We start from the raw sequence: 24107 nt of genomic DNA, 5'->3' as shown, positions 1-24107 counted from the left end.
TACTACTCCTATCCTGTATATATGGGCACAGCACAGTACTACTACTCCTATCCTGTATATACGGGCACAGCACTACTACTCCTATTCTGTATATATTGTATTATTGCAATATTGGACACTCACCACGTGTCACAGCTGCAGTGCTGGTGCAGTGTGCACTGGAGGCAGGACTCTGCCATCTAGTGTCTATCTCTATGCATTGCATCCGCTAAAATGACATTATAACATGACCTGGTTGTGCTGTTACCTCGTCTTTACTCTCTTTGTCCTCTTATATTGAGCTGCTGCAGTACTAGACAAATCCACTGCACGGAAGGGGGCGCTGTGGTATAACAAAGCAGCTATGATTGTAGAAGCTTTTAAGGTGACTATATATTTGACTCTATTCATTGGCTATAATTTACATCCTGGTCCTGAATATGGGGTAACAACCTTTACAAGGTCGGAATTTTGGGAGTCAAACCCGGAACCTTCAGTAGGAAAGGAAGAACCTGGAAGACTTGGGCTACAAGTGGGATTTTCTGTGATTAAGAACCTTCACAATACTGATACACACAACATGATATTTGTAGGTATGAATAAAAATCTAAGCAATGGTTATACAAATAGAAGGCATAAAAGTGAATAAATTCATTACAATGATGGACTTTATTATCACAAAACATCATAAGTGACTATGAATTATCCGGAATCAGCACAAGCACCAATACAATAGTGACAGCGAAATGCTACAATGTAACAATAAAGTCATAATTTAACTAGTAACAATCGATCTGTTTTGAGTTTATATATAATAACTTTGAATATATTTTTGACATATATGTAGTAGGATTTGTTCTGGTGCTCTATCTTCATTGGAATATCAACTCTGGTAATTTATGTAATAAGCTTCTTGCTGTATCTACATAGTAATCACTATTCTGGTACTTTATGTAGTAATCTCAGTTCTGGTGCTGTAGTACTCTTGGTTCTAGTTCTATATCTATGTTATAACCTCAGTTCTGGTGCTGTATCTATGTAGTTCTCTTGATTATTAGGCTATATCTACGTTGTAACCTTAGTTCAGATGCTGTTTCTATGTAATATTCTCAGTTCTGGTGCTCTATCTATGTAGTACTCTTGATTCTGGGGCTATATCTATGTTGTAACCCTAGTTCTGATGCAGTTTCCATGTAGTATTCTCAGTTCTAGTGCTGTATTTATGTAGTAGTCTTGATTCTGGGGCTATATCTATGTCGGAACCTCAGTTCCGATGTTGTTTCTATGTAGTATTCTCAGTTCTGGTGCTGTATCTATGTAGTACTCTTGGTTTTGTAGCTATATCTAAGTTGTAACCTCAGTTCCGATGCCGTTTCTATGTAGTATTCTCAGTTCTGGTGCTGTATCTAAGTAGTAATCTTGGTTCTGATACTGCATCTATTTAGGAATCTAGGTTCTGACACTATGGGGCAGATTTACTTACCCGGTCCATCCGCGATCCAGCGGCGCGTCCTCTGAACAGGATTCGGGTCCGGACGGGATTTATGAAGGTAGTTCCTCCGCCGTCCACCAGGTGGCGCTGCTGCGCTGAAAATCATCACAACGCACCGGAATACACCGAGCTGGACCAGGTGAAGGTAAGTGCTTCCCAAGCGACACATTTCCGGTTATTAAATGCGGCGGTTTTTCCGAATCCGTCGGGTTTTCGTTCGGCCACGCCCCCCGATTTTCGTCGTGTGCATACCGGCGCCGATGCGCCACAATCCGATCACGTGCGCCAAAATCCCGGGGCAATTCAGGTACAATCGGCGCAAATCGGAAATATTCGGGTAACAAGTCGGGAAAACGCAAATCGGGCCCTTAGTAAATGACCCCCTATATCTATGTATTAATGTTGGTTTTGATGATTGTATATATGTAGGAAGCTTTGCTCTGATTCTATCTATGTAGTGGGTTGGTTCTTGTACCATAAGTATGAAGTAACGTTGGTTCTGGGACTGTATTTATACATAATGGTTGTTTCCAACCCTGTTTTTCTGTAATAAGATTATGTGCAGTGCCATTTCTATGTATTTTTCTATGTTTCTATTGTTCCACTGCTGTATTCATGTATTATACTTTATGCACTAAATTTAGTTATGGTGCTGTATCGATGTAGTAAGTTGGGTTCTGATCCTCTATCCATGTGGTAAAGTTGCCTTTGGCGCTGTATCTATGTAGTGATCTTGGTTTGAGTACCATATCTTTGTAGAAAGCATTGTTCTAGCCCAGTATGTGTGTAAAAGGCTTGGTTCTGGTACTGTATCTGTAGTAGTACGCTTGACTTTTTGTATCCACAAGATAACCTTGACTTTGGTGCTGTATTTATGAAGTAACCTTGCTTTTGTTATTGTATCGTACAGTAAGCTTGGTTCTGGTATTTTATCCATGTGATAACCTTGGTTGTGGTGCTGTATTTATGTAGTAACCTTGGTTTTGGTATTTTATCAATGTAGTAAGCTTAATTCTAGTACTGTATCCATGTGGTAACTTTACCTGTTGTGAGGTATTTATGTTTTAACCTTGGTTTTGGTACTATATAGTAGTAACTTTAGACTGGTACTGTATCAGTTCTGGTTCTGATACTATAGCTATGAAGTTAGCTTTGTTCTGGTACCCTATGTATACAAGAACTTTGGTTTTGTTACTGAATTAAGATTGTATTAGATATTTTTATGGTCGGTATAATGATGTGTCAGTGTACAAAACAAGGAAGGATTGTGCTGCCCTCTACTGGAGGAATAAGAGTATAACACTCAAGGAAATTCTACTGTAGTGGACCACGTCTAGCCCCTATTTCTACCACCCCAGGTGCATGGATCCTTTTTAAAGATTTTTGGGCATCATATAGCCGTTACTTTCCCTCTATATGTGACTACTATCCTGCTGTGTTGTAATAAATGGACACTCAGATAATTGGTTTCAGTATTAAAGTGTTGATATTATGTTTGGGTCTTGTGTGTTGGTTTTATTAGGTGGGCACTGTAAAGCAGTATTATCTTTACTCCATATGACACTAGCATCTTGGCTGAAATTACATTGTTTCTTGAGCAATACTTTGTTATACAAGAGAAAATGGAGCAGAAACTACAATAAAGTGATATATATGTGGGACCATACACTCACCAGCCACTTTATTAGGTACACCATGCTAGTAACGGGTTGGCCCCCTTTTGCCTTCAGAACTGCCTCAATTCTTCGTGGCATAGATACAACAAGGTGCTGGAAGCTCCTCAGAGATTTTGGTCAGCAACAATACTCAGGTAGGCTGTGGCGTTGTACCAAGGGGCCCAAAGAGTGCCAAGAAAATATTCCCCACACCATGACACCACCACCACCAGCCTGAGCCGCTGATACAAGGCAGGATGGATCCATGCTTTCATGTTGTTGATGCCAAATTCTGACCCTACCATCCGAATGTCGCAGCAGAAATCGAGACTCATCAGACCAGGCAACGTTTTTCCAATCTTCTACTGTCCAATTTGGATGAGCTTGTGCAAATTGTAGCCTCAGTTTTCTGTTCTTAGCTGAAAGGAGTGGCACCCGGTGTGGTCTTCTGCTGCTGTAGCCCATCTGCCTCAAAGTTGGACGTACTATGTGTTCAGAGATGCTCTTCTGCCTACCTTGGGTGTAACGGGTGGCGATTTGAGTCACTGTTGCCTTTCTATCAGCTCAAACCAGTCTGCCCATTCTCCTCTGACCTCTGGCATCAACAAGGCATTTTCGCCTACAGAACTGCCGCTCACTGGATGTTTTTTCTTTTTCGGACCATTCTCTGTAAACCCTAGAGATGGTTGTGCCTGAAAATCCCAGTAGATCAGCAGTTTCTGAAATACTCAGACCAGCCCTTCTGGCACCAACAACCATGCCAAGTTCAAAGGCCTCAAATCACCTTTCTTCCCCATACTGATGCTCGGGAGAACTGCAGGAGATTGTCTTGACCATGTCTACATGCCTAAATGCACTGAGTTGCCGCCATGTGATTGGCTGATTAGAAATTAAGTGTTAACGAGCAGTTGGACAGGTGTACCTAATAAAGTGTCCGGTGAGTGTATACGTCTGTAGTGCAGCTTTTTAAAGCCAACCTGTCACTGGGAATGTAATTTTTAGCTGGTGACGAGTTCCAACAGTCCATGCTATGCTGATTTTAAAAATTAATTCTGCCACTGCTTTATAAAAGTTTATTTCACATTACCTGGCTCCCTGCCAGCAGTGTGTGTTTCTGTGTCTCAGTTTCCTAATGCATTCTTATTTTCCTATTCATTCACTAAGAGATTGTATGGAGGAGATTATACTGTATGAGGAGACTGAGACATAGGCACACACAGGCTGCAGCTGCCCTCTTCTTACCCCCGCCACCCCAGGACTCATCTCAAGGTGCCAGGTAATGTGAAATAGAGTTTTATAAAGTAATGGCAGGATTCAGAACGCTAATCAGTATAGCATAGGCTATTGGAACTTGTCACCAGCTAAAGATGACGTTCCTGGTGACTGGTTATCCCATATCCCATGTCTTCAAGCATCACAACCAAATAGCTCTAAGTGGTCGGCCACTTCATGGAAGATGTCACATATTTCTCCATACTCAGGTTTCTGACACTGTTTGTTACTCGGCCACCACTCGATCCAGGTATGGCTTCCAATCATGTAGGAATAGCTGAGGAGCAAAGTGTTAAAAAGAAAACAAGTTACTCTAGTGCCCCCTGTTGGAGATCCATGGGAACTGCCTCATTTTCTGAAACTTGTATAGATAGTAGCGGTGGCAATGCATTGGGGGTGAGGGTCTATTAAGACAAATATGGGTTCCCTTTCATTGATTCTTTAAACCACCTGGTCCATTTCAGGCTCCTCCACCCCCCTCTCTCCCGCAGGTTGTGTGTATTATTACAACTCTCCTCCATGTACACTAATCTATGGGCAGAGCTGCAATACCCCCTACAATCCATGAAAGCAGAATTGTCTTAATTTTAGTCAACCCTTTATAAAAATTAAATTCATAGTCAATGCATAGTTATTCCTAAAAACAGCAGGAACCTGGGGAAACCTGTTTTATGTTGTGATGAATCCCACAGGGCTGTATAAAAAGGAGGGCTCCCAGGGCGCGGGACCTGGGGCCCCCACCAGTGAGCAGGAGAAGGAGGTCGCCCACCATCCTGCTTGTCTTCTGCAATATTGGTGCCATGCTGAGCGCACCCATACGGCTGAGAGCTGTGTATTAAATGATCTTATAAATGCCTTGTACAATCCTTTCTCTGTATCGCCCTGACTGTGCAGGCAAAGTGGGCAGAGCCTCACGGGTGAGTGGGTGGAGCTTTGTTGGTGAGGGGATGGGCTTCGATCATGCATTCCCAGGACTATAGACATGGGAGCAGTACCCTGAATGCTTAAAAGGAAAGAAGCGGGTAGGGGGGGTGTTGAGGTGCAGAGCATGTTATAAGATTCTGCAGCAGCTGAAGGGTGTATCATGAGGTGGTGCAGCAGCTGTGGTGTATTAGGATGTTCTGCTGCAGTTGAGGTGTATATTATGATGTTCTGCAGTACCTGAGTTGTGTGTGATGAGGTTCTGCAGCAGTTGAGGTTTGTATTATGAGATTCTGATGAGCAGAGGTGGGAATTGATGCTTTTACGATAAGTTGTGATTTGTTGGTGCTATAGAAATAAAGGTCAAGTTATTACTTTATTTATTATTATCAGTTTTTGACCTCAATAGGGTCAAAGTAAAGCCCAGGAATCCAACCCTATGAACGCCCCCATTCCCTTGTATACTCGTCCCCCGTGTGCCCACTTACCTGGTCTCGTCAGTTTTCCAGACATCCTTAATGTGTCCATACACAAGGTAATCAAGTCCTTCCTTCAGTTTTAAGGTCTCCCGACAGTTTCTAGGACTGATGAAGTTGCGTCGGTTCCCCGGAGCAGTGTCATCTTGACCTACAAAGAGATGAGGTTTTATTACGTCATATACGTTGCTTCCTACATTTTATATTATTATTAATTCCCACAAAATTTCAAGTAACATTATATACTGATGAGAAGATGTGACGAGGAGGACAATCTACACACAGGGATGTACCATAGGTCTACTAAGCATCTATAAGCAGAGGAGACACCACTACTCTAAAATGTTACCAAAATTTGACTTCCCTAAATATGGCTATATTCACACTGCCGTTGCCCGCCCGTACCGTAGCGGGCAACGGCAGTGCACGGGGAGAGGAGGAGGAGGTGAGCGCAGCTCACCCCCGCCCCTCTCCACAGGAATTAATGGCGCACGGCGCCGTACTACGGAGAAAGACAGGACATGTCCTATCTTTTTCCGGGTACGGAGCGGTACGGTGCCGCACGTATGCTGCACCGTACCGCTCCCGTAGGGCGCCGTGTGCCCATTGACGTCTATGGAGGACGTATATCGGCCGTATATACGTCGGCCGTATATACGTCCTCCATATGTTAGTGTGAATATAGCCTATGACTGATCCAAAATTCAATTTTTGTATCATTGTCTACTTTGGGCAATCCCCAGCACTTTGGGACCTACTACTTACCTTATTCTCCACCCGTGAATTTTACTCTTCAGTGAAGTCTTTGGAGAAGAACCAAAAAATGAGACGATTATACATTATCAATCAACCACTGGGCAGCTAAGGGGTTAACTTTCTATTGTACTTGGGCCGATAGGTCCCAAGGAACAAGTCTAACTCAGATTCCACATGTCTTCTGTCCATGTGGGACTATTAATCATCTATGGTCAAAGAAAGGTTCTCCAGGATTTCTCTCTAGTAGGAAAGAACCATGAGCTCGGGTGGACCTACAGTAGAGGTTCATCATCTTCAGATGAAACATAACTTTATAACAAGACTCATTGGCCACCATCAGCCTCGTGCTCCCTACCTAACGAGGAGTCAATATGAGATTACCCATCTTAAAGACGTTGGTAATATTCATCGAGTATTGGTCGTAGTCTTTTCCATGTCGCGTCTCTATCAGGGTGACCTTGTAGACTACAAAAAGAGAGACAATAATTGAGTCACTATATAGAATCACAACACAAATAGAGACCGAATGTAAAATCTTAGTTGCTTTTTGTGTGTAACAGTCAAATATCTCACCGTGGTCCACCGCAGGGTGACAGATTTTATCCATCCGATCGATCGCAGTGAATTGTTCTCCGGTCTTCTGCACCATTAGGCAATTTCCTGTTGGAGATGGACCAATAATATCAGAAATGATTGGAGGACGTACAGTAATGACTAAAAACAATGAAGCACTGGCCTCAAAATTATAAGAGTATTCAATAGATCTAAACCATAATTTATACATACAACAATGACACCTTCTCGGAGAAAAGGATAGAGCAAGTAAGAGGCCAGATGTTATCAGACTCGGGGCTAGAAGTGCCCCAACACAGACACCAGCTACCAGTTTGGGATCAATACTTCACAGTTTTTGGTCATTGTTGTGTTTGTGTTGAAGGACCCAATGGGGCTTATTTACTAAGGGCTCTGTGGCAGCACTTTCGTTGGGTTTCCCAAACAGCAGCGCAGCAGCGACACCTAGTGAATATCGGGCGACCGACCTTAATCAGTCCCAACAAGTTCCGAATCAACGTCGGACAACGCGCCGCGGAATCGCGAATGGACCGGTTAAGTAAATCTGCCCTGATTTGTAATAGTAAAGAATGTTAAAGGTTCAATGACACAAATGGTAAAAAACTAACCTAGAGGTGCAGCTCTAGAGAAGTCTTGAGGGAAGGAAACAGTATTTTCCCCTTTAAACCCAGGTGTTTTGGGGCAGGCATGTAAAAATTTGGGTCATTGCACGTACCTTCAGCGCAGCGGCACACGTCATCTTGGCATATTATACCGAGCAACTTGTCACCTTCGTCTTTGTGGTAGAACTTAGTGCAACGACTTTCTAAAGAGAATTGAAATTAAATCTACCATTAGGAATCTACCTATTAAAGTACATCTGAGGGTAGGTTCATCCTAATGTCCTAAGCCCTAAACTATCTTTCTATAATCCTTTTATAAAGACTAAACTAATCTAAACATTAGTAAAGTATCATCAGCCCCCAACCACAGGCAAACAGTCCACATTGCTTCCGGATTACCTCGGCCACAGGTGCAATGGAAGACAATTCAAAGAGAAGTTTCTGGCTAGACGCGTGGACTCAATAGTGAGTATAGTAAAGATATTTGTTCCATCCATTAAAAAGTGAGCATGGAGCACAGCATACTGGAAGAAGAAGGTATAAAAGTAAGCAAGCCTACGCGTTTCGGATTAGTCTTGATTAAGGTCTAATCCGAAACGCGTATATAATTTTTAGCAAAGGCTACTGGGGAATAGGGCATGGGGCAGCCTCTTGAAGTTGTGGGAGCAAAGGTTACTGCAGGCCCCAGTAGTCTCTGCTGTCCCACCTCCTTGCAGGTCCTCAGCAAGCTCCTGATACAGCTTCTACGTGTATTCACAGCACCGGCGCATCATGGCTCTCGGCACTGGAGAGGCAACTGAGCTCAAAGAAACCGCATCAGGAATACAGCTTGTGCACTGCTTGTGCTGACGACGGGGAAGATGGTGGGAACGCAAAGGCTAAGGGGGCCTGGAGTAGCATTTGCTCCCACAACCTGGAGATGTTACTCCACGCCCCAGTAGCCTCTGCTATAAATATTCATACTTGTAAGATAAAGTTGAGATCAGGTGAGGCTATAAAAGCATTAGAGAAAGATAGTTCAGGGCTTAAGACATTAGGAGGAATCTACCATCAGATCTACTATTATAGGACGATTCCTTACGGGAGGTTTCCATTAAGAACATGATGTAATGGGATCCTCCGCTTTAATTGAAGCGCATAATAGAATCAAGACAGTAGAAACAAGACTATTGCTGCTACCTAATACTTGTCTGCACAAGACAGGCCAAATCTCCAAGTGAATGAGAACAAGAACCACCCAGGCATCCTATCAAAGGGCTGATCTTCATTGGTTTGTTTTGGTTGGCCAACTGGGGCTCCAAATCCCTAAGGGCCAATGGTCTTCTAAGCCATTAATCTAGGTAAAAATCAGTTCTTCTGTGGAGCAAGAGAAGAGGGAGCTCTGAATGTCTTCCTCCTCTTCCTGCTGCTGTCGGGCCTGCTGAGGGGGAGGGGACACAGAGCTAGAAAGCTGAAAGCCCCAAGTACAGCACTAAAATGTGTTCTTCCAGTATGTATGGCGTGTGTGTATGGTGTGCGTCTGTGTGTTTGTGTTAGTATATTAATATGTGTTTTCATATGTGTATATATGGGGCAGTGTATGTGTTTGTAAGTGTATGCAGCGTCGGCTCCAGGTGTCAGTAGGCCACTGGGCGGCAGATCCTCAGTAGGGCCTTTTGCAGTGAACACACGTGGCAGCATTAAAACTGTCCTCTGTTCCAGAAAATATTCCCTAGTTTATTGTACCAAACAGCCCCCTCACAGTTATTTTACATAACAGCCCCATCATGGTTATTTTATACAAAGCCCCCCTCACCCTATGGATTCCTTATGTACAGCCTTATGTGGGCCCCCCCAGCAGCCCTGGGCCCCAGCATGTGCCCAGGTAAGCCCAGTGCTGGTGCCAGCCCTGAGTGTATGTATGTGTATATAATTACTGTGTGTGTATAGTTAATTGTATGTGGATATTGGATGAGCTTGTATGATACTGTAGTTTTATGGCTTTGTTTATGATAGACCCCCGCAGAACCTTTCAGGCTCCATTGACTTATAATGGGGTCTGTCTGGGCTCTGTTGGGGTGTCTGTTGTTTTGATGGAAAGAAATTGTGCCCCCTATGCTTAAATGTTGTATGTACACTGGATATTCTTTGGGAGGATATATGAAGATGGGCGCATTTCATGCCGATCTTTATACTCCCCGACCCCCACTGCAGCAGGCACCTAAAAGAAACTAGCATAAAAGTTAGTAAACCGTGTCTCCGGCCTCGACACACTAACTTTCCAGAATGTTTGGAGGATGGCGGAAGCTTTTTGCACAAATAAAGTAAAATAAAGTTGAGCCTTTTGCTAAGTAAAACTGCCTCTCACTGGAGCAAATAATTCAATAAAATTCTGAGCTGTAGGGGGCGCACAGTTTGCATGCAGCCCAGGGCCCATGGTAACCTTAATCCATTCAAGATCCTATTTCCTAGAGGGGCTTCAATAGAGCTGTGTCGGTCTCAGAGGGTTTCAGACAAAGTGACTGATTGGCCTAGCAGGGTCCTAAGAGGGGCTACAGGTGCCGAGACCAAGAGACCATCAGAACGTTGGAACCAGAACCCTTTGGGGTTTTTCTGGAATTAGGGTGATATGTACTTTATATTTAACGCCAATCTTCATAAAACGTATGTGACAGCTCCCCCTGCAGGTTCCGTAACTTGTACCTGGCGTGTCGTAGTCATAGATTGTGACGGATGCCGGCTGAACAAGCCCCACATTGAAATGCTGATGAGCTTTGATCTTCAGACATTTGTCCTCCGTATGGGACACCTTAAAGGAGATGAAATGTTACTTATTTACATTGAAGGAACTTTTCCCTTTCAGATGTTTCCCTCCTCACCTTGTCCAGGTAGATGATGACTGTCTCTTTATCAAAGTCCCCTTTGTGGATCTGAAATTCGGAATTATATTTGTCCAGCTGAGGAGAAGAGACAACATTCTAGGTCAGAGAAGATCTATCTGCTAACCCCCCATTCCCCCCCTCCACCACCACCACAACTTAAAGTATAGTCATCACATATGATCTGCAAAACAAGCTAAATCCCTGCAGGCCCTATGGGCCATAAAATCATCGAAATACTTATTTTTTACAATTGCCGGATTCTCAGAGGCTTCTAGAATTAGGAAGGAGCTAAGCTTATGGGCCAACTCTTTAGGTAAATGCAGAAGCCACAAGCTGAGTCTTAGCTCGGTCGAAAAGGAGCAGGTGAAAGCAAAGGTTTGTAAGTGTAGGATTACTAGATAAACCATGAAATGTTTGGCAGGACTCAAACAAGTTGCAGCTGTAAAGACGACCACTCCCGCTACTTAAGAACTGAGAAGAAGAGAGGACCTACACCGGGCAGCTTGTCCTCAACCATCTTGTGAAATTACATCATTTTTTATGCCAGCCAACAAGTTCAAGTGATGCCTCTACATGTGTAGAGAAAAACTTTTGCAAGTAGAGTAAGTTTTAAATAAGCCATATCCCTATGTGTTTTTTTTTTTACTTCATATAGTGCCCTCTGGATCATCATCATCAACCAAGGGCACTACATCAGAGAATGCCTCGGGAACTACTGTCACCACAATCATTCAAAGTCTGATCCTCCTCATTCTTAAACCAGAGTGTGTGGGGGTTGTATAGATAGTTGTATAGTTGTGCTAAATATTGCAAAACCCATCTGTTTAGAAGTGCCCTCAACACACTAACTGCAGGGCTCTGCTCCCTCACCTCGTCTCTCCATCAGCCCTCTCATGTAGCTTGTGCTCCATCCATTGGTCCCATAACAAGGACTAATAAGCTGTACTGACTTACCCCCTTCAGATCTTCCATGTCGGGAGAGAATCCAGTCATCATAGAAATCTCTAGGATGGACATTGTGGTGTTCACAGGTTTAAGATGTCTGAAAAGATAGCCAGTATAGTCATTACCATACTATTAAAGGACATCAATCATTAGGTAATCTGGTGGTAACTGCTCATCTCCCCGTCCCATCCCCATCCTTTGTAATCTTCTTTTGGTATGTTTTAGAACGGCCACATTTAGTAGTGAAAAAGGCTTTCTAAAATATGCCAATGAGCCTCAGGTGCTCTGCAGAGGACCTCTCGGCTCCAGTGCTAAGTAATTTATTCATGCCCCCAACTAGCTCCGCCCACACATGGTTCAGAAAGTCGGTGATGTAACCGACTCTTCCTCTACAATCCTCGTGCTATGCGCAATCATAACATTTACCTCGCTGAAATTCTTGTGCTCCCCATCGGATAGCGCTGGGAATGCTATGATCACGCATAGCGCCAGAATTGCATAAGGACGTCTCCGCTTCTCTGAATACTGTGGGGCACATTTACTTACCCAGTCCGTGGAGTTCATAGAAAGTGCATTGTCCGCCGATCATGCACCCTGCCGCGACTCACTAAGATCGTGCGCCCGATTTCCTGCATGTGTCACTTCCCCGCTCAGATCCGACAGAGTTCACCTTCTTCTTCCTGGTGCATGTAAGTTCTTGGCTTGTGACACAATTTGAAAGTTAAATCCTGCTCTCAGTCCGAATCAGTCGGGTCGTCTGACGGCCCACCCACGATTTCTGTTGCATGAAAGCAGCGCCAAAATAAGATTGTGTGCGACACAATCCCCGGTCCCCGGTCTGTCACAGTCGCGCAGAACCCAACAATGTTGGAAAGTCAGATGAGAGTGCGGCCGCGGACCCTTAGTAAATAAGCCCCTGTGTGTGGGCATGCCAGGGGTATATTCATCAACGTGATTACAACAAAAATCTGTCAAAGGTTTGGATACACCATGACAAAAGGGCGTGGCTTCAGTAAATGGATACTTGACCTAAATATGGTACATATGGTCTCAGGGTATGTTTGGTTCACAATGCATAAAAGCAAATGGTATTTAAGCTGAGCTGTTACAAACCTGAAGCAGATGGTAAGTGACACTGCCCCCAGGACGCCTCCTGGTCGTTTGACTAAAAAATAGTAAATGAAAGAAAAAAGAGATAAAGAAGTTCTGAATCTTCATTATTGAGACTCCACCACCAATTGCCAAAATTTTCTCTTCTCCAGTAAAATTCGGGCATCCCAAGAAAGTAGTGTGTGCTGAAATCAACTTCATGTGAGCAGCTTACCGGTGGAAACACTTTGGATTGGGAGTTACCCCCATAAGTATCAGCATTATCATTTCTAGGTGCTCCGTCTCCTCTGATGTAGTGATGGAAATCTCACTGTGGGCAACATATGAAATCTTAGCGCTGCTCTGATTCATCTTTGAGTATGAGTCTCATTCACATGAACATTGGGGGTCATTTACTAAGGGCCCGATTCGCGTTTTCCTGACGTGTTACCTGAATATTTCCGATTTGCGCCGATTTCCCCTGAATTGCCCCAGGATTTTGGCACACGCGATTGGATTGTGGTGCATGGGCGCTGGCATGCACGCGACGGAAATCGGGGGGCGTGGCTGAACGAAAACCCGCCGGATTCGGAAAAACTGCCGCATTTAAAAAAAAAAAGTGTCACGGAGCTTGCACTTACCTTCACTCAGCCCGGCTCGGTGTATTCCAGTGCGTTCCGGGGAACTTCAGCGCAGCAGCGCCACCTGGTGGACGTCGGAGGAACTACCTTAATAAATCCCGGCCGGACCCGAATCCAGCGCAGAGAACGCGCCGCTGGATCGCGAATGGACCGGGTAGGTAAATCTGCCCCATTGTCTTTTGATGTGTACTGACTGTTTCAATGGGTAGCACATGGCCCCCTGCACATGGCCCCCTGTATGGGCTTATACACATGGCACTGGGCCCCAAGGCCCCCTATGTCTGAGCCACAAATTTAGCGGGGGCTCCAATCCTGCCCTTGGACAATACTTTGGTACTGTCATAAGTGCATGATCGGACTTCACATGGTGATAATACACAAGCCACAAACAATGGCCCCAGGGCCATTGCATACAGTCCGTTATTGTACATGGACGGGAGGAGTTAGGATCAGATTTTCCACCAGTGAATAAGCTGTTAACATTTCATTGGACCCGTAATTATAAGTCTCATCATTGACACCAAAGATACGGTGTTAAGATTTCCTAGCGGTTAACCATTCTTGGAGAGTTGAAGCAGGGGTGGGTTAAGACTGGGTGGTATGACTATTATAACCCCTACTGGAAGTCTGGAATCACTTCCTACATCTGGTACTAGAACATTCTCGGGGAATGGAGGATGTGTCCCTTCTGCTGCTTTCAATCTGTGGTTTCATTACCATTGTTGGACCTGGGGTCCTGAAATGGCTCTTGTGTAGAGATGAGCGAGCACTAAAATGCTTGAGTGCTCATTACTCGGGTCGAACTTTTCCTGATGCTCGAGTGCTCGTATCGAATAACGAATCCCATTGAAGTCAATCGGAGACTAGAGCATTTTTCACTGAAAGAACACATTGAAAGAACACTAAAGAAGAACACATTGAAAGAACACTGAAGAACACATTGCAGATGTTCCGTTCATCTGCTAACTTAATCGAAGACACGTGTGCTGAACGGTGTTCTTCACAATAGTATGTGAAGAACAATATGTGTGAAGAACCCATTGCAGATGTTTCCATACATCTGCAATGTGTTCTTCACACATATTGTTCTTCATTTACTATTGTGAAGAACACCATTCTGCACGCGTGTCTTCGGAAAAGTAAGCAGATGTAAGGAACATCTGCAATGTGTTCTTCACTGTGTTCTTTCAATGTGTTCTTCACTTAAATGATCCTGTGTTCACTGTTTTCATTGTATTCTTCACTTTTCTTCACTGTGTTTCGTTACGTAAATGCTCGATCTCGAGCCGGCGAGATACTCGTCCGAGCAACAAGCCGTTTCGAGTATGCTAATACTCGAACAAGCATCAAGCTCGGATGAGTATACTCGCTCATCTCTACTCTTGTGTCATTAAGAGCAGGAACAGATGTACAAGGATTTCATGGCTGAAGGTCCATCTCAGTTTAAAATTTAGTAGGTCGCCATGGGTCCCCTAGGAGGCTTGGGACCTTGGACTCCTGCCCAAACAACCTATTTTATAATCCACTACTAAGTTAAAGAATCCAACCTAGAGGTAAGTCATTGTTCGGTAGAATTATACCATCTACCTAGAATTGAAACATCTATTGGAGAGAATTGAACCATCTACCTTTATCGGAGAACCATTGTTCTCTAGAGTTTAGCCATCCAACTTAAGACGATTAATAGAGTTAAAACTATCCGTCTTCATAGTTGTCCCATTGTTTTGTGGAGATGAACAATCTACTTTAACAAGTTATCCATTGTTGGAATATCCCACTTAGAAGGTAAACCATTGTTCTCTAGTGTAGAACTATACGTATTGTTGAGCACTCGTTCTCCAGAGTTTTACTTTTGCCATCATTTTCGAGAGCTAAACAATTTATCTTGAGGTGAAGTCTTTTTCTTTCGAGTTGAACATTTAATTTCAAGACAAGAACCACCATATTCTCATCAACGAGGACTGGACAACTTACCATAAGGCTCATCCTTTACAGTAACAGAAAGGTCAAAGTTGTCACATTTTTTTTCTTTCTCCGTCACAATCTCATAGTACATGGCTGTCACCTAAACCAGAAACAAGGCCATCAGCCACAGCATGGAGCCGAGAGTCGGTCATTAACATTTACATTGTGATTTCACAAAGGTCAAAGGAGATTATCGACCCAAGGTGTAAGAACCCCTAAGATTATATACCCTGTCCATGTAAACACCATAAACAGTTGCCATTTTGTAATCTTTCTTTTAAGGATCTTTCCCCTTGGTAAGATGGCTATTACTATATGAATATTATGGTCACTGTATAATATTACATTTCTCATGTGGTGGTCTGTCTCTTGGTCCATTCATAAGGCCAAGACATTCCAAACCCTCCTCTTGTGTTACACCAGGGGTCACAGCATGGAGGATAGGACACACATGAGGAACCCACAAGATCGTAGCCATCAACCTATACGCACTTGTTCCATTGTATTTTTCATCTCACCGTTAGTGTAGCCTGTCCCTGTCCTTGGGCCGTCACCACAAAACCTGTATTTATAGGGGTCTGTAGAGAGAATAAAGTCATATCAAGGTCTGTGATTGAATAATTTTCTATTTTGAAAAAATTATCTCAACTTTTACTTAACATTTCAGAAGTTTTCTCTAGAATAAAACTAGATACGTGGAAAATTATGGTGGGGAGATGTATCACGAGTTGGTGCATCGCGTGTCAGAGCTTGATGCTTCTCCTGCCAGTTTGATCCTGGTGCACCAGGATCCGGTCAATTGATATATCTGGCACCTGACAATGTGGCTGGGCCTGGCATAGAAATGTGCTATAACCGTTTTTTTTTTTTTTTTTAAATCCATTCTTATTAGTATAATATAAGACACAATGAATGCAATATTGGAAATAATCCAAAAATATATTTATACCACAGAAAAATCCCATATTAATCATTTACAAACATTCTGCAACAATGGTAGTCACCTTGGATCTCCGCAATACCAGCTTATTTATTTACACTTTTTTCTTCACCCTAAGCACCCCATACCCAACCCCCCGACCCATACCCAACCCCTCGACCCATACCCAGCCCTTCGAGCCATACCCAACCCCCCGACCCATTCCCAACCCCCCGACCCATTCCCAACCCCTCGACCCATACCCAACCCCTCGACCCATACCCAACCCCCCGACCCATACCCAACCCCCCGACTCATATCCAACCCCCACCCCATACCCAATCCCCGACCCATACCCAACCCAAAACCCAAACTCTCTCTCCCCCTACAGCCTCTAAACAACCCTAATTCATAGGAGTACCTTTTCTTCCAGTGAGAAGCAAATTTCAACCCAAATGCGCAATTTCTTGATGAGAGGGGTAAGATTTGATTCCAGTTTTCACTTTAGGAAATCCCTCTGTCAAGTAACTAATTATTCTCCTCCACATCAGGATAGTCGATGCCTCCTTAGCCATCTACCTTTTAACTTAACAGAATTTAGCCAAAAGGACCGTCCTCTTCTCAATAAATTCTCCTCCATTGATCCCATTATGCCCTTCCCAAATTCCCAATACACTTAAGATTGAGCTGGTGTAATGGATGACAAAGCCCCTCTTTCTCAGTTACAAAATTTTCTCACATTTTTTTTGAGTTTGAGAAAATACCACAGGTTACGGGCATCACCTGCTCCCATCATCCCACAGCTTCTACACTCACAATTATCAGACTTTTGGGTGTAAAATCTATAAATGTATTTCCCCCAAATACATGTAATTGGTAATACCAGTTTTCTGGTAGAGAAACCACATGAATCTTCCCACCCGCTAGTTTTCTGGCTTCTATGACCCATATGCCACTTTGGGTGTGTTGGGACGGAGAGCCAAAGGGAAGCATAGAAGGCAGAGTGTGGGCAGGGGCATGAACGTCTGGCCCGCCACATTTACTATAGGCTCCGTCAGAAGACTATTACTGAAAATTTCATCAGTTCCAATCAACTGGTCTACAGGCCCGGGACTGTCAGAATTTGCATCCGTATCCCCAAAAAGGCCAGAGCCACTTAGTAGACATGAGTACCGGACTGCCAGCGGGGGGATCTTTAAGACGTCAGACATAATGAATTCCCCCCTTGTTTGCTGATATGTCCTACATTTAACCCAAATCCTTATTTCTAAAATTTCCAAGATATTGTAACCAAATTCACCAGTTCCCAACCCAAAGTTGCCAGTCAAAGACTTAGAGGTCCTCCAATAGAATATAATTAACTTGCAAAACCAAATAATAAACCATTCCAATTTAAGCCAAGGTGGTCATCCCCCTCCATACAAAATCCCTAAAGAGACTCTCAAGGCTATAGCTAATGTGCCAATTACCACTCCATGACTCAGCATGCCCTGGCATTGAGATGGTGTTAAGTCAAGGGATTGCAACTTTATCAAGGATTATAAATAAGTACAAGCCTTGATCAATGACCCATATAGGGAGAGAACTGAAATTCTGAAGCTGAAATTTGCAGTAGCATGGTTGTAGATGCCATATACCATAGAGGGCACAATGTACAAATGGCTATTTTATACCTGGGGCGCTTATAGTTTATTGGTAAACATGATGGTAACAGGTTCGCTTTAAGAATAACTTTACATTGTATCATAAATAGAGATGAGCGAACATACTCGTCCGAGCTTGATGCTCGTTCGAGCATTAGCGTACTCTTAACTGCTCGTTGCTCGGACGAATACTTCGCCCGCTCGAGAAAATGGCATCTCCCCCCGTTTTGCTTTTTGGCGGCCAGAAACAGAGCCAATCACAAGCCAGGAGACTCTGCACTCCACCCAGCATGACGTGGTACCCTTACACATCGATAGCAGTGGTTGGCTGGCCAGATCAGGTGACCCTGGGATAGACTAGCCGCTGCCTGCGCTGCTCGGATCATTCTCTGTCTGGATGCCGCTAGGGAGAGAGCTGCTGCTGGTCAGGGAAAGCGTTAGGGTGTTCTATTAGCTTACTGTTAGGCAGGAGTGATTCTCCAAGAACCCAACAGCCCTTCTTAGGGCTACAATAACGTTCTACTTTTTTTTTTTTTATTTGCTTGTGGCTGGGCTTGCTGGCACTAGTAGTGCAGCTAGTACCATATTGTGAGGAATTTGCAGGGGGACTTGCTACCGTTGTGTTTAGCTCTTAGTGACACACATATCCACCTCAAACACCAAAGTGGGACAATTTATTAGGGGTTTGAGTAGAATTAGGCACAGTCTGCTGATTTAATATTTTTTTTTTATCTTTATTTCATTTTAAACTCAAACTCATCTTGCAAAGCAGTGTGCTCTCATTGTAGGCTACAAAATAGCCATAGGAGAACCCCAACGGCTTACTTAGGCCTACAATAGCGTTATATTTCCCTTTTTTTTGTTTGCTTGTGGCTGGGCTTGCTGGCACTAGTAGTGCAGCTAGTACCATATTGTGAGGAATTTGCTGGGAGACCTGCGACCGTTGTGTTTAGCTCTTAGTGACACACATATCCACCTCAAACACCGAAGTGGGACAATTTATTAGGGGTTTGAGTAGAATTAGGCAGAGTCTGCTGATTTTTTTTTTTTTTAACTTTATTACATTTTATAGCTCAAACTCATCTTGCAAAGCACAACATCCAGTTGTGTGATGTCAGTGTAGGTTAGAAACTAGCCATAGCAATAGGATAGGATAGTTTTGTTAAAAAAAATAAAAAACTAAAAAAAAATAAACACAAAAATTTTTTTTTTTCAAGTTTACACTTTAATTTGGAAAATGTTTAACCCGAGGGCTAGGGGTAGAGGACGAGGGCGTGGACGTGGGCGTCCAACTACTGCAGGGGTCAGAGGCCGTGGTCCTGGGCGGGGTGAGACACCACCTGCTGATGAGGGAGCAGGGGAACACCGCAGAGCTACACTCCCTAGGTTCATGTCTGAAGTTACTGGGACTCGTGGTAGAGCACTGTTGAGGCCAGAACAGTGCGAAGAGGTGATGTCGTGGATTGCGGACAATGCTTCTAGCCATTTGTCCACCAGTCAGTCTTCCACGCAGTCCACCCATGTCACCGAAATGGGCACTCCTCTAGCTCCTCCACCTCAGCCTCCTTCCCCCCAGTCTGCCCCCTCCCACCAAAATTTGGAATTTGAACCGGCATACTCTGAGGAACTGTTTTCTTGACCCTTCCCACAGCCACAAACCACTTGTCCTGCTGCTGCTGAGCTATTTTCCGATGCCCAGGTTTTCCACCAGTCGCAGTCTGTGGGTGATGATGACATTATTCACGTAGTGGAAGAAGTGTGTAAAGAGGTGTCGGACGATGAGGAGACACAGTTGTCAGACAGTGGTGAAGTTGTTGTCAGGGCAGGAAGTCCGAGGGGGGAGCAGACTGAGGGATCGGAGGATGATGAGGTGACAGACCCAAGCTGGGTTGATAGGCCGGGTGAACACAGTGCTTCTGAGACTGAGGCGAGTCCTTTAGCAGAACAGGTTGGAAGAGGCAGTGGTGGGGCCAGACGGAGAGGCAGGGCCAGAGCTGGTGCATCAGCGCCAAATGTTGCCCGTAGTCAAGCTCCCGTGGCGAGGGCTAGATTTTCAGAAGTCTGGAGGTTCTTTAAGGAAACACCGGATGACCGACGGACTGTGGTGTGCAACCTTTGCCAAACCAGGATCAGCAGGGGTTCCACCACTACTAGCTTAACTACCACCAGTATGCGCAGGCATCTGAATGCTTAACACCCCACTCAATGGCACCAAGCCCGCTCACCTCCGGCCGGGCACACCACTTCTCCTTCCCCTGTGTCATCTGCTAGTCAGCCCCCTGCCCAGGACCCCGGCCCAAACACCTCCCGTGCGAAAACCCCATCTTCGCCTCCACGATCCTCCACAGCATCCACCAGCGTTCAGCTCTCCATACCCCAGACGCTGGAGCGCAAAAGGAGGTATAGCGCAACCCACCCACACGCCCAAGCCCTCAACGTCCACATCTCCAAGTTGCTTAGCCTGGAGATGCTGCCCTGTAGGCTGGTAGAGACCGAGGCCTTTCGAAACCTCATGGCGGCGGCCGCCCCTCGGTATTCGGTCCCCAGGCGCCACTACTTTTCCCGATGTGCCGTCCCAGCCCTGCACAAGCACGTGTCAGAGAACATCCTCCGTGCCCTGACCAACGCCGTTTCTGACAAGGTCCACCTGACCACGGACACGTGGACGAGTGCTGCCGGGCAGGGCCACTATATATCGCTGACGGCACTTTGGGTTAACTTGGTGGAGGCTGGGACCGAGTCTGACCCTGGGGCTGGTCATATACTGCAGACGCCGAGGATTGCGGGGCCTACCTCGGTCCAGGTCTCAAAGGCCTACTATGCCTCCTCCTCCTGCCACCCCTCCTCCACCTCCTCCTCTGAGTTACCATCCGTGGGCATGGCGCCATCAGTCGGTAGCTCTAGGCACAGCAGCAGTGCCATCGCTAAGCGACAGCAGGCGGTGCTCAAACTGCTGAGCCTAGGCGATAAAAGGCACACCGCCCAAGCGCTATTACAGGGCATCACGGCGCAGACTGATCTGTGGCTGGCACCGCTGAACCTGAAGCCAGGCATGGTTGTGTGTGACAACGGCCGTAACCTGGTGGCAGCTCTGCAACTCGGCAGACTGCCGCATCTGTGCGCATTTCAGGAAGTCCAGCACAGATGCTGCCACTCTCAGGGCAGCGCAGCGCCGCCTCCAACTGCCCGCTCACCGACCATTGTGCGACGTGCCCACGAGGTGGAATTCAACACTAACCATGTTATCCAGAGTTTACCAGCAGCGCAGAGCGATTGTAGACTGCCAGATGTCAACTTCCACCAGAACTGGTAGTCAGGTCAGTCAGCTTCCTCAAGTCTACAATGAGGAGTGGACGTGGATGTCTGATATCTGTCAGGTGCTGAGTAACTTTGAGGAATCAACACAGATGGTCAGTGGTGATGCCGCCATCATCAGCCTCACCATCCCGCTGCTTGGCCTGTTGAAAAACTCTCTGGTCAGCATGAAGTCAGAAGCTTTGCGCTCGTCACAAGAGACGGGGGAAGAAGATTCCCTTGTTGATAGCCAAAGCACCCTCAGGTCTGTTTCTCAGCGCATATCGGAGGAGGTGGAGGAGGATGAGGAGGAAGAGGAGGAGAATGTTCAGTCCTTCACTGTTCAGCGTGTATGGGCAGAAGAAGAGGAGTTGGAGGAGTTGGAGGAGGAGGAAATGGACAGTCAGGCCAGTGAGGGGAGTGAATTCTTGCGCGTTGGGACTCTGGCGCATATGGCAGATTTCATGCTAAGCTGCCTATCCCGTGACCCTCGCGTTCAAAGAATTTATTCCAGCACCGATTACTGGGTATTCACTCTCCTGGACCCACGGTACAAGCAAAATCTTTCCACTCTCATCCCTGGAGAGGAAAGGAGTGTGAGAATGCATAAATACCAGCAGGCCCTGGTGCACAAGCTGAAACAGTATTTCCCTTCTGACAGCGCTAGCGGCAGAGTGCGTACTTCTGCGGGACAAGTAGCGAGGGAGTGTAGGCGACCAGGCAGCTTGTCCAGCACTGGCAGGGGTACGCTTTACAAGGCCTTTGCCAGTTTTATGTCACCCCAGCAAGACACTGTCACCTGTCCCCAGTCTCGGCAGAGTAGGGCTGATCTTTACAGAAAGATGGTGAGGGAGTACGTAGCTGACCATACCATCGTCCTAAATGACACACAGCTCCCTAGAACTACTGGGTTTCAAAGCTGGACATGTGGCACGAACTGGCGCTGTACGCCTTGGAGGTTCTTGCCTGCCCTGCCGCTAGCGTGTTGTCCGAGCGGGTTTTCAGTGAAGCTGGTGGCATCATCACCGATAAGCGTACACGCCTGTCGACTGACAGCGCTGACAGGCTGACGCTTATCAAGATGAATAAAGCCTGGATTTCTCCGCATTTCCATTCTCCACCAGGTGAAAGAAGCTGAACCTGAATAATGTATGCACTCCTCCTCCTCATTGTTCTCCTTCTCCTCCTCTTTGTACACTAAAGCAGAGGAAAGTGGCTATTTTTTTGCCAGGGCCAACTGGCTCTGGCTATAGTACTCTATGTATTTAATTTTTCTGGAGGGCCAACTACCTGCTCCTCTGGTTTGAAAACTTTTTTGGACTGCCACATACAGGCACTATCCAAATTAAATTGTCTCCATAGCAGCCTCCACACGTCGTCTTTTTAGCTGCCTTCACACGTTGTCTCCATTGCTACCTCCACACGTCATCACCACAGCTGCCTCCAAAAGTAGTACATATAGCTGCCTCCATACATGGTCCCCTTATCAAACGAGCTGTGTCAGGCAGAATTTTGGATTGTTTTCATGGCTTCCATGTTAACTTTGTCGCCACCCTGCTGTGTAATCCACAAAATATACTGGCAAACTTTTATCATTTACCAATATTATTTCAGCGCTTCTTGCGCATCTGTTTACATTCCCCTCACCCGCCAGAACCCAAACTTATAAGAACGCTACTACTAGAGATGAGCGAACATACTCGTTCGAATACTTCGCCCGCTCGAGAAAATGGCAGCTCCCGCCGTTTTGCTTTTTGGCGGCCAGAAACAGAGCCAATCACAAGCCAGGAGACTCTGCACTCCACCCAGCATGACGTGGTACCCTTACACGTCGATAGCAGTGGTTGGCTGGCCAGATCAGGTGACCCTGGGATAGACTAGCCGCTGCCCGCGCTGCTCGGATCATTCTGTGTCTGGATGCCGCTAGGGAGAGAGCTGCTGCTGGTCAGGGAAAGCGATAGGGTGTTCTATTAGAATAGTGTTAGGCAGGAGTGATTCAACAAGAACCCAACAGCCCTTCTTAGGGCTACAATAACGTTATACTTTTTTTTTAATTTGCTTGTGGCTGGGCTTGCTGGCACTAGTAGTGCAGCTAGTACCATATTGTGAGGAATTTGCAGGGGGACTTGCTACCGTTGTGTTTAGCTCTTAGTGGCACACATATCCACCTCAAACACCAAAGTGGGAAAATTTATTAGGGGTTTGATTTCAATTAGGCACAGTCTGCCATTTACTTTTTATTTTACGTTTATTTTTTCATAACTCAGCGTCATCTCATCTGGCATAGTAGTGTGCTTTCATACTTGGCTAGAAAATAGCCATAGGAGAATCCAAACGGCTTACTTACGCCTACAGTAGCGTTATATATATTTGATTTCTGGTTGATCTGCTGGTGGCTGTACTTGCTGCAGTGCATCTACTAGCAAATTGTGAGCAATTTGTAGTAAGACTTGCGACCGCTGTGTTTTGCGCTTAGTGACGCACATATCCATCGCAAAGACCGAAGTGGGAAAATTTATTAGGGCCCGGGGTTGTATTTCAATTAGGCACAGTCTGCCATTTCCTTTTTTATTTTACGTTTATTTTTTTCATAACTCAGCGTCATCTCATCTGGCATAGTAGTGTGCTTTCATACTTGGCTAGAAAATAGCCATAGGAGAATCCAAACGGCTTACTTACGCCTACAGTAGCGTTATATATATTTGATTTCTGGTTGATCTGCTGGTGGCTGTACTTGCTGCAGTGCATCTACTAGCAAATTGTGAGCAATTTGTAGTGAGACTTGCGACCGCTGTGTTTTGCGCTTAGTGACGCACATATCCATCGCAAAGACCGAAGTGGGAAAATTTATTAGGGCCCGGGGTTGGATTTCAATTAGGCACAGTCTGCCATTTCCTTTTTTATTTTACGTTTATTTTTTTAATAACTCAGTGTCATCTCATCTGGCATAGCAGTGTGCTTTCATACTTGGCTAGAAAATAGCCATAGCAATAGGATAGCATCGTTTGGTTTTAAAAACTAAAA

The 24107-nt window shown here is 45.3% G+C and overlaps 1 protein-coding gene across 2 annotated transcripts in view; it reads right to left on the bottom strand.

The window, feature by feature from the left end:
* Positions 1-629: 629 nt before the first annotated feature.
* LOC140128256 (complement C3-like) overlaps positions 630-24107 on the bottom strand; it is a 64610-nt gene continuing 41132 nt past the window's right edge. The window contains exons 30-41 of one of the 2 annotated variants that reach the window (XM_072149816.1): positions 15746-15805; positions 15237-15327; positions 12646-12697; positions 11542-11629; positions 10585-10662; positions 10409-10514; positions 7840-7929; positions 7125-7211; positions 6933-7016; positions 5808-5946; positions 5560-5667; positions 630-4675 (exon numbers count right to left, since the gene is read on the bottom strand). In XM_072149816.1, the coding sequence (XP_072005917.1) occupies positions 4534-4675; positions 5560-5667; positions 5808-5946; positions 6933-7016; positions 7125-7211; positions 7840-7929; positions 10409-10514; positions 10585-10662; positions 11542-11629; positions 12646-12697; positions 15237-15327; positions 15746-15805 (1125 nt within the window). In that variant the 3' untranslated portion in view covers positions 630-4533. The remainder of the gene's footprint in view (positions 4676-5559; positions 5668-5807; positions 5947-6932; positions 7017-7124; positions 7212-7839; positions 7930-10408; positions 10515-10584; positions 10663-11541; positions 11630-12645; positions 12698-15236; positions 15328-15745; positions 15806-24107) is intronic. The other variant, XM_072149817.1, reaches the window with a different exon arrangement.

The sequence above is a fragment of the Engystomops pustulosus genome, chromosome 4, assembly GCF_040894005.1.
Source record: "Engystomops pustulosus chromosome 4, aEngPut4.maternal, whole genome shotgun sequence".
In the NCBI taxonomy this organism is placed as follows: Eukaryota; Metazoa; Chordata; class Amphibia; order Anura; family Leptodactylidae; genus Engystomops; species Engystomops pustulosus.
Note: the sequence above shows the minus strand (reverse complement) of the source record. Positions and strands in the feature narration are given on the sequence as shown.